Here is an 11,260-nt window from a genome sequence, read left to right as displayed (position 1 = left end):
TTCCTTTAACTTTTTAGCTCAATTATAAAATTTCAATTGGGTGATGTGTGTTTGTCAGTCAGAGACACCCACGGGCCAAAATATCTACTTGACAGAAATCAAGTGGCATTCAAAAACAGAACACCACACACATAGAAATAATCTGAAAATTCTCGGTATGAGTGCAACGACGCACAAGCGAATATTGTGAGCTGGATTATTTGCGGGCGGCCCACTGTTTTTTGTCAAATTTCCAAAGTAGCTCAATCGGATTTATATTCAAAAATAAAAAATCTATTGTAAGCGTGTTGGTGGTGGATTGGAATGAGCTGATCGTCGAAATTAGCAAGGATCAGATCCTGAGTCAGTCTAGAAAGAAAAATATGGTCTAAATTTGATGCATACCGATTTCTCAGAACAGAACGTGCGTCAAAAAAGATTCAGAAGTCGAAATACGCGTGAAGTGGGCGATGGTTTTAAATTTATAGCATTCGTCACTGTTTCACAGTTCTAGTGTGATACGGGAATCTATGATACCCCCAATGTGATTTGAACTTTTTCAAGGTCGGTAGATCCATGGTAAACATATTTGAGAGAAACTATAGATTCCGATTTGGATCAGATGAGAAAAGTGTGAAATCATTCATGATTGATAGATCAGCTTGTTACAGTTTCATAACCTTGGGTGCGTCTTTTCCTTCCTCTATCTGAATCACCCTCTCAAAGAAATATTACCTACAGTAGTCAACAAAAGGTTATGCTTTTCCAAGAGCCGTCTGCATATTTTCAGTCTAGAAATTTCCCGGATGGTATTGTTTTTCAGAATTTTTTCAAAAACGTTTCACCTGCCAACCCAGAAAAGTGTTAAAGTGAAAACAAGAGAAAGTAGCTAGAGAAAAAGAAGACAGAAATGATATTTGGTTTTTTGGATGCAGCTATTCGATGACTTTTTTGAAAAGAAGGACGAACAAATTTGAAAAATAAAAGTAGATATAACTTTTATCATCATTTCAAGGTCATTTCCCTTTTTTAGCCCTTCTGATAAGGTCTCAGAGACCTACTAGGTGGAATTCCAGTTTTCCATTTATCTGCAGAGGGCACATTTCACATTTCTGAGGAAAGGATATACCGATTCGTACAATATTTTCAACCTGGATCTTTGCGAATTCAAACTTTTCCACTTTTCAAGAAATTCTCAATGATCACAGCTTCTTTTACAAAGGATTTTGTTGAAGTCTTCACTGATTGTGTTTTATCGTTTCCATCCTTTTTCATTCTTCATATACATCAAAAGAAGAAGAAGGGATGTGTTGTTTTTTTTTCAAGTTTCAAAAATCAAAGAGTGTGTACCTTCTCTCGTGAGTCCCAACTGCTCACTGATTTCTTTCAGACAGATTAGGAAACCGCCAAACAACGTGGAAGGCTGTTTTTGCCATGCCATCGAGACACTGTGTTTTCCACCCTCTGCCTGATTTCGGTCCGTAAATGTACTCCGAATTGTATTCGTGTCGGGCAGCTGATTTTATATGGTTCAATTGTCTACCGATAATTGATAAACACAATTGGATGTGAAAATTGCTTCTGTTTCATTAGAGAGAGGTACTAAGCAAAAACAACTAGTTCATGTACCCTGGATTCTTAGAAAACACTTTCTTCCGGATTTTTTCTTGCTGCCAGCAAAAAATTTCGAGGATGGAATGTTAATGTGTGGAGGAGGAAAGCAGGAATCTTTTATCTTTGATCGGAATTCAAAATGTTTCCGGAAATGAAATAATTGAACGGAAGGCTCTCTTCTTCTTTTCAAATGTTGTTTGTTTCCCCAGTTTTTCAAGATGGCGCATTTCAGATGATGGCTAGATTGAAAGAAGGTTTGGAAGGGAAATACCATGGAAAAATACAAAAGTGCACGAATACAGGGAATTCCATGTGACTAGACTTTTTGCGTCATCATTAACTGGAATGTGGATCGTCACATCGAACAGTTTCACGTGGAAGGGATGTCAGGTGATCCAGAACCTTCCGAGATAGAATATGGTCCGACCCGAGCATGATGATTCATCGGTCTGGAAGAGAGTGGTCGTGTTGGGAACCGAACTTAGCGGGGGCCATTTTCAAGTATTTGACAGACTAGTTAGATGAGCTCCGCAATGGATCCTAAAGGATAATTCAAAACGTTCCTTCTAACAGAATTCGTCATTTCTACCGAATCTAAGATCAAAGCTGGTCTCTTTGTAGGTTACGATAGTCGCTATCTTTCTTTGGGAAACAGTATGATCTAGGTCTTGGATCAGAACATTCCACCATCATCTGTTCGCTCGATACACATCAAGAAGAGCTCGTGACTATATTCCATTAGTTATTCCATCATCATCATCATTACAATTTAAGAAGTGTTGATTGTTTATCCTAGTCAACCAATTTCAGAGAGGTTACAATAATTTGTCGAAAAACATTCGAACAACAAAATTTTGTAGATCCAAATTGATGACATCATGGCTGGTACACAAACCCAGAACGTCATCCGAGTCACTCAGACCAGAACGAAAATTTTTGAGTTGAACCAATTCCATCGTCATTTTCATCTTCATCGTTTATCTTAGCTGTTTCATTTGGCCCAAGCCACACCAATCATCGAACATTTTTGTAGTACTCCATATCACGAGGGAGCGTCTTCGACTGGAACCGAAAACTGACACAGGAGAGACCGTTCCAAAGTGACCGATAAATAAAAAAAACCGTTTTGGTTCTTTCGATAAAGAACCTATCAACCGTTTTTCTGTCTTTTTCTTCTTTGTTCCCTTTTCTATGTCTCTTGCATTCTTGTTTCAATACATATCAACCAACTACCACACCCCAAATAATGAAGATGTGTCTGGTTTAGAGGGAAGGAAGAAAAGTGGATGAGGGGACGATTGAATAGTGCCTTGACTAGACTTTGAATTTTTCAATAGCTGCTGAATGTAAAAGTACGCGAAACGTGCGAAAGTTCAAGAAACCTATGAATAAAGATTGCATTTTGACACAAAAAATGTGAGGGAGGAGGAGAAGGAATCTGGAAAAATAATAATCAGAAGATATTATGAAAATCAGGTAAATAAGGAAGACAAACTAGAAAAAAAAGAAGAAGAAAAAGTCAGGTAACAAGTGGATACAGAAAACAGGGGACTTGTAGTTTGTTGTCAACCCGTACAGTACTACACATCGGACAGACTATGACGTGAGACCCGATCAAAATGTGTTGATCGTGATTTGAGGAGAGATCGGAGAATCACCTAGTTTGGCTACGCTAGAGGATGTTGATGGGAAATCAGAAGAAACTTTTTGTAGAATTCGTGATTCAGAATGTTCGGGATTCAAAATTTGAAGATGACGAAAGGTTTGGGTCAAAACTAAACAAAAAACAAATATCTCAACTCGTAATCTAATTTCGCGAACTGCAGAATTTTCGACAAAAAATCAGAACCAAAACATTGGGAAAAAATGGGTATGTAATTATCAGACATACGTCATTCTTACAGTAATCCCATATCAAAAACGGTTTCACCTATCAATCACCCGGAACTAAATAACCAATTGAAGCTAATAAAACTCGACAAAAGTTTGAAGATTGATTGGCAGGTGGAATCTTGAATTCAATCTACATTTTTTGAAACTGATTTCAGACTTTTAAGCTCTCCGGAACTGAAAAAAAAACTTTTAAATTTTCAGGCTCTGCTTTGTGATTTGGTTTTGACTTGTAAGAATTCAGCAGATGGCGAACTCAAGAGTTAAACTGAAATGTTCCAAACGGGATTGAGAACTCCGAAATTTCGACCATCCTATGAATGAAATTTCGAACTGAATATTCCTGAAGCTTTTTTTCTGAATCAAATTCCGATCACAATATTTTCAAAAAATTTTCGGATTTAGAGGCTTTTGGAATACAGTGTGCCGAAGGCAAACTCTCACAATTTTTCTCGCTTTTGTGATGGGAAAGTGGGATTCCAAAATTTCGAAATTTTGATACTACGAGTTTCCGACATTTCGAACAATTCCGAAAAGGCCAAACCGAACATAACTGGATACAATTTCAAAGATCATCAGGACGTATAAATGAATTCTTTGACTTTTGGGTGTACTCAAATATTCAGTAGTCGTAGTTTACATAAATTAATATCTTCTTCTTTTTCTTTTTTTCCGGACTTTAAAATGTTTATGAAGATATTCATATATTGACCTGGATAGGGTCAATTTTTGAAAACCAAGGGTCACTTGAGACTAATTTCATTAGCCAGGGAGATTTTGGTCTTCGAGCAACATGAAGGGAAAATAAATAGTTGATCATCCCAGTGCAACACATAAATATCGGATGTTCTTATCCTGGTCATCGCCCATTCATTTATTTTTTGTTTTGATTATCCAAATTCTTTCATTCTGATTTCCTGTAATGCACACAATGACGCAAATGAAAGATAAAATAGCCTCAGATTTTTCAACAGTGCCGGATCTTCTGTTTAAAGACCAAGATTAAAGGGGAAAGAAGATGAACAAAAAAGAAGAAGCTCCAAAAGTCTCACGAGGCACTTCTGGGGCGCTTAATGATGAATCAATCTACTACTAGGTCATCCTATTTTTGTTTTTTTCGGTATCTTTTTTCTATTTTTTTTTTCGAAAACAATGAAATGACAGAATGAAGGCTTCTCAGATGAAGCCAGCAATTTTCAAAAAAAGAATCGAAAAATGATTTAAAAAAGGGAGAATCTCTCTCAAAAATCTAACCAAGGGATTATTGTGAAACTTATGAAACTCCTAGTGATGACTCATTTCTCTCTCAAGTATCTCTTTTTGATTATTTGCCAACATCCGGTTTTGTGTTTCAAAACTCTTTTCTATTTCCACAAAAAAAAAGAGTCTTTCTTTTTTGAAAATTCGATTTCCAGAATCAAATCATTTCCTTTGTGATCAGAAATTTGGAAACCCAGAGCTTCCAGAGCACAACTCGAATTTTGACCGGAAATTAAGGAATATTCCCAATCAAGAATCGAGAACTTTGAGGTTGAATCGAGTAGATCTGAGTCATTGAAAGCAATCCGTGCTCTTGTACTTTTTTTCAAAAAAAAAACTAAATTTAATAAAGATTTGCTGTGGGTGGTCATCGAAAGTTGTTGTGAGTAAATTTAATCCAGATTATCTGAAGCTTTTGTCGTCTATTCAAAGTACTCAATGAGAAGAACCTGACTAGGTCAGAGTTCTGAGAACGTTCACTAAAAGGGACTGGCAAGAATGTTTCAGGCAAGAATGCTTTTTTTTTAATAATAAATTCACAGAAACGGATCATTATGCTTCTGATTCTCTTGCGCTCTGAAAAGTTGTAACTCAAGTTCATTCTTGAAAAAGCCCAAATTTGAATTTCGATCAAGGAAACAATATTTGAACTAGAAAAAGTTGTTTTTTTTCGATTTTTCAAAGATCCGTTTGTTTTATTCAGAGGCTCTTTACTTTATTCATAAAGCATTCGTTTAAAATTCTTGTTCCAATCTTACGTGGGTGTCGTTCTAACAAGTCTTAAATCTTTGAGTTCAACATTTGCCTAACGAAAATGAAAAGCAGAGTTTATACAGCACGGAAAAAGTTTTCAGACACATTAATTGAATGATAAAAGCATCAAACTCCAGACTAGAGAAGACAAGGAAAACATGAATTTTGCATTTGAAGTGGAAAGTTGGAGGACATTTCTTTCTTCGTTCATGTAAACCTTCAGAATCTTGGATTTTCCAAATGAGTATGGTTTTGGAAGGACATCCGGCATAGGCATTGTGTTACAGTAGTCTCCATGACATGTACAAACCACGTAATCCATAGTGACGGTGTTCGCGTACATTGGAAGTGATCTCAATAGGTAGCAGCTGAAAATTTACGTAGTTTCAACATAAGTGATGTTGATAGTACCCGTCCTGTTGCAGTTGTTCCTCATTTCTTCGACTATGACGGAGTATACTCTCGAAACATCCACGAACCATAAATGTGGAACCTTGAAGATTTGGGAACAAAGTAATACACATGGGGTACTTTGAGCATAGTTCGCCTTCAATGATATGTGGATCTTCGGCGTCTATGGATTCACTGAAAATCGAAATGAAGTTAAAGTCATAAAAATGTCACAATACCTGCAATATGGTGATTTCACACCGAGCGGGTAGAAGAATATATCTGTCTGAGTAGCTAGTTGTCTTCGAACAGTTGCATTATAGTTTTTATCCGGGGAGATGCAGTGAAAACAACTGGTTGCTGAACAAAAAACATTTCTTCAAAATCATCTCTTATTGTTTGACATTTAGTTTTGCAGATTGTGTACGGAATTCTTAATTTCAGGAGGTTATGAACTTTTAAAATCAAAATCTGATTCTCAATTTCAGACATCAGGTGTACTTGAAAAACCAAGATAATTGGTCTACTTAGCAGGCATTCGTGATTTGTGTTTGCCCTACTTTCTCTCTCTCTTTTTTTCAGACTCAATTGCCTACAAAATTCTCTTCCAGACCACGAAAATGTGTAGTTGTGTCTAGTGGAACAGTGGAATTGAACATTGCAGACTTTCCACTTTGATCACATTAATTCCAAACGGAAGTTCAATAACGAATCGAGGGATTGGAAATATTGAAGAGGGACTTGTGTAGGTTTTATGCGTTATTCTATTACTACAAAACTTCCAGTACGGATTATGAACTTTAAGTGTTCAACACTTTGAAATGAATCACTACTTGTCTTGCGCTTTTGATTTTTAACAACTTGAAAACGATTTGAACACAGACTACATACTCATACTTCAGTATCAGGGATGGAGGGGAGAAAACTGTTTCACTTTATTTTCAGATTTTTATCTCAAAATCCTGTGCAAGATATCGAAAATCTTACAACTGATACTTTTTTGATATTATAATAAGCAATCCATTTGTTGACAACTTTTTCATGTCTTTGACAGGAACCAAGATAATATGGCTCAAATTTAAAAGTTAGCCCTTCTATTACAGGCTTTACGGTAGTTTTTCTTCAAAAAATGAAGTCATTACTGGAAACGAAACAAAAAATAAACTCACCAAATACATTTTCAAATAGAAATGCATAAATAACAGCAAACTGTAGAAAATATGTTTGATTTTTCATGTTGTGATCTCCAACTGTTCTACCGTACCATCCACTTCTTCCGAGGGAACATTCGGCACACTTTGATTATAACTATGAATGAAACCAAATATAAATGTGAGTAGAAGGTTAAACGAGAAGGTAATGGAAGGGATGACTCTCTAATTATTTAACGGGGGATGGTTCGGGAGAGACGCACGCAAACTCTCGTGCTTGGATACCTGTCCTTCTAATTATAACCAGACGAGTATTCATGTGAAAAGAGGAAGGAGATGTGCATGTTTTGGAAGAGTTACCGTCAACTACGGCAATTAGCAAATTAGACGAATAGAGCGTAAAGAGCAGGAGAGAGGGAGAGAAAGAGTTTCATGATGCAAAGTGACACATTTTGAATTTGAAAAGGTCTCGTTTTCACTCAAAGTGAAAAGAAAAGTGTTCGTCGTTCAAAAATAAAAAGTTGTGGAGATATTCGGAAGAAAACTTGACATAAGAGCAAGAAAAAGGGAAGGGCCCTTTGGGAATTATTGGGTGCTGCGAATGACAACAATGCTGCGACCGGATACTCATGTCTTTGTGGGATGTTTATGCGCCGGTTTTGGTTTTGAAAAGAAACATACATCCAGGACGAAAAAGAAGAAGAATAAGGTAATTAGTTAAGCGGTGGGAAGTCATAGAAAAATGTTGGAACATTACAAAATACTATTCTTTCATTTGACGAGCATTTTTTTTTCAAAAAAAACCATCTGCACTTGGGTTCAAGCGAGGGGGTCAGAAAGCGCGCCCCGGGTCCAGTAAATTTTTCAAAAATTCTCAATTCGCTGCCGAACTTCGTTGGCTGAGTATCACAGTTTTAAACGATGAGCGAGAATACGCGCGTTGCAACCCGTTGATTTTTAAGAAATAGATCATGATCTAGTTCAAACCCGCGTTCATTTTAAAATTATTAAATTTCTTCTGGCCTACGAGTTTGCTGGGGCGCAAATTTAGTGAATATGTGGAATTTCATATTTTCAACTGAAAACATACGGAAATTTTTAATTTCAAACAACAAACTTTGAAAAGGAAATCTTCTATTTTTCCGAGCCTCTCTCCGAGAACCCTTCTATTATAGTGTCTTTCCTATCAAAGGGGTTCTTCTAATACAGGTTTTACGCTATATGAAGATCAAAACTTTGGACAAGTATTTCTCTGTTTAATATCTTAGTTCTGAATTTGTCATTTTCAGAGTTTCAGGTGAAAGCATAGTTTTGAGAAAAATATTTGCGATACAAACTTTCTTCAGCACAATTTCAGGATAGTTCTTTAAAAAAAGTAGTAGGGAATCCATTTATAAATCTCATGTTCGTTTGAAAATATGACAAAAAGTTGAAAGTTGAGAGTGCTCGGAAATATCAATTTACATACATATTACTACACAGTATACATCGAGGGAACATGCTTCAGCTATTGAAAATGGTGACTACTTGCAAAAAAAAATGGATCGAAAATATTATCTTCTGCAGTTTTCCGAAAAGCCTTACCTCTGCGATTCAGAGCGTCAGGTTAGCGTTTTTCATGGCATTCAAAGATGAATTATTTTAAGCTCTTTATTTTTCCTTTAAAATTTTGGAGGAAGTGAAAGAATTGAAAAATAGAAATTACGTAGTCATAGTGCGTTGGAATAAGAGAATAATAGAAAAAGAGAACCGTGTTGTGGCTCAAGAATTAATTGCGGAGAGAAGCTGGAAGATAGATGATCCCTCTGTTTTGGAGAACTCCATCTGCCTCTCAAGTGAGATGAATTTCTGAAGGAAAACAAGAAAAAAAGAGAATAAAGAAAAAGAAAAAGGGAAGAACTTTAGAGGTAAAGAAAAAGAAAAAAGGAATTATAAGTATTTTGAAGGAAACCTAAAAAATGACTGGGTTCCGATGGGAATGAATAAATGATTTATTGTGAGAATACGGAAAACAAAAAAGGGCAGAAAAGATACCCAGAGGATTCTTTTTCAAAACTTGACTGGTAGAAATGTCTCGTGACAGAAGCCATTTGTTCTGGCGACGAAGACGTTTTGATAGATGGAAGAAGGCTTCGTTGAAAAAAAGAGAACTAAAAAATAGAAAAAAAGAAACATTTCAATTTGAAAAAAGTGACGACCACATGCAAAGAAGAACTGAAGTTCCGTTGGGAGTGACTGGAAGAGAATATTTGAATCTGATTCACGACTGAATAAAGTTGATTAAAATACAAGGCGCCAGATTTTTGCTTGCAAACAAAAGCCTTAAGGAAAAGAACAGGAATACAGAAAATCCCACTTTTCGTGCAGTTCAGCATTTTTACAATCTCATATTTAGACTCATCATGGGATGTGACCCAAATGAGAAATTGCAAGAAACCAATTTCGAAAACTTCAAAAAAAAGAAGCAGCAGATTTCAATAATCCTCAAAAGAATATGATCCTCCTCTGGCAGAGCAATAACGAAGACTAGTTCCAAAACGAATGACGTCACGAAGATCATTCTTTAGCCGAAATGTTTACAGTGGTGCTGTGATGATTTTAACCAAAAAATTTTAGATTGACTTGGCAATTTAAATAAGCTTATATTTGTATGGAAAGTTATCTTTGGATGAAACGAGTGTCTAATCATACGGTTCTTTTTTTAACCCTGACCAGAATGAAACATTAGATTTAAGGTCCCAAATGCCCTAGGAGTACAATATCGGAGCCCTTACAGAACATTGAGGTTTCGATTAAAAACTCTTAAAATTGCAGCTGCATTCATGGAATTGTCCCAAAAATCGGTTATTTGACATTTTCTTGTCATTGAACCCTGTTTCCGGATAGTCGTTCTACGAATTTTGAAAATTTCTCAAGGTCTACCTATCATTTTTTAGAATGTTAATTCGCCAAATTTCGAATTTTCGCAAAAACCTAATATAACTCGAGTATCACATTCACTGACGAATATGACTTTCATTTTAGTATTGTCAATTCAAAAAGATCGCACCGGTGAACACACAAACAAACAAGTAAAGAAGGGGGCGGAGCGATCCGTGATGAACGACTAATAGACAAGCGCGCTCACCTCTGCACCAAACAGCGCTTGTCGGCTTCTGCCGCTAGAACGATTATAAAACGAGGAGTGGGCGACGCTTGAGCCGCTGCTTGGAAGAACTGTCGCGTTCTCGCTTGTGCAGTAACAAGGAGGTATGTTTTGGTGTCCATTGTTATTTTCTGACTGTACTGTGCCATATATCAAAAAACTAGAATTTTGAAAATTTTCATGTCTGGCCTCCTTTAATAGTTTTCGAAAAATAGTTATGGGAAGTGAGTGTAGAATACGGAATCCGGAGACAATATATTTCATGGAATCCGGACATCTCTGATGGCTAGGTTGAATATTAATTTTTTCAAATGGGTTTTTTTTTCAATTTATTACTACATAGAACTGTCTCCATTTTCACATGCTTGAAAAAACTTTTCGGATATAATAAGGTTTTCAAAAGAAACCGAACATGTGACCAGAAGCCGAATGAGCAGAAAAAGAGAACAAATGATTAGGGAATGTCACTCATTGTCTCACATATTCTCCCATCATATTGCGGTTGTCATTCATTTGTCTCAGAACCCCTCCCCTTATTATTTCTCAACACACTTTTATTACTCTCATCATCATCTCAATTCATTTCTATCCGGCTGTGGCTTATTTTCTATTGTTGCAACTTGTTGGAATTTAATTCAAATGCGAACCTTCTTTGGGGTTCTATGGCTTAGGTTCAGAAAAAAGTTCATTACCTATTTACTAGGGAGAGCCAATTAATACAGAAGCTTTTTGAATGAACATGCAGAAATAATAAGACAACAAAAATCGAAAAATACGAGAAAAACTGAGCAAAATGTCAGAAACAAACAAAATTCGGACTCATTGAGAAGGATTTCTCCTCTTCTTTTTCAGAATTCTGTTCATTTGTTTATACCGCCCAACATCTCTGGTACATCCTCAACTTTTCGCATATTTCTTACATAAGTGCATTCTTGTTGTGAAGAAATGAAAAAGACGCCGAGGAGCAAAACATTGAACAACATGAGAGACTTTCAAGTTAGTAGCAATAAGCTATAGAAACGAAATTTGACGGCATGGTCCCAAGATGATTATTCCATGTTTTCGGGGTCTTTCAATG

At 36.3% G+C, this 11,260-nt stretch overlaps 1 protein-coding gene across 1 annotated transcript; it reads right to left on the bottom strand.

Annotated features, from left to right (window-relative positions):
* Positions 1-5,602: 5,602 nt before the first annotated feature.
* On the bottom strand, positions 5,603-7,122 carry Cbr-hot-6 (the record flags this gene model as incomplete). The annotated part of the gene is made up of 4 exons (XM_045237560.1): positions 5,603-5,864; positions 5,908-6,081; positions 6,126-6,246; positions 7,056-7,122. 4 exons carry the CDS (start codon positions 7,120-7,122, stop codon positions 5,603-5,605), a joined length of 624 nt encoding a protein of 207 aa, XP_045097837.1.
* Positions 7,123-11,260: the final 4,138 nt, after the last annotated feature.

The sequence above is a fragment of the Caenorhabditis briggsae genome, assembly GCF_000004555.2.
Source record: "Caenorhabditis briggsae complete genome, chrV, whole genome shotgun sequence".
NCBI lineage: Eukaryota > Metazoa > Nematoda > Chromadorea > Rhabditida > Rhabditidae > Caenorhabditis > Caenorhabditis briggsae.
The sequence above is the reverse complement of the archived record's forward strand: the minus strand, read 5'-3'. Positions and strand labels throughout refer to the sequence as shown.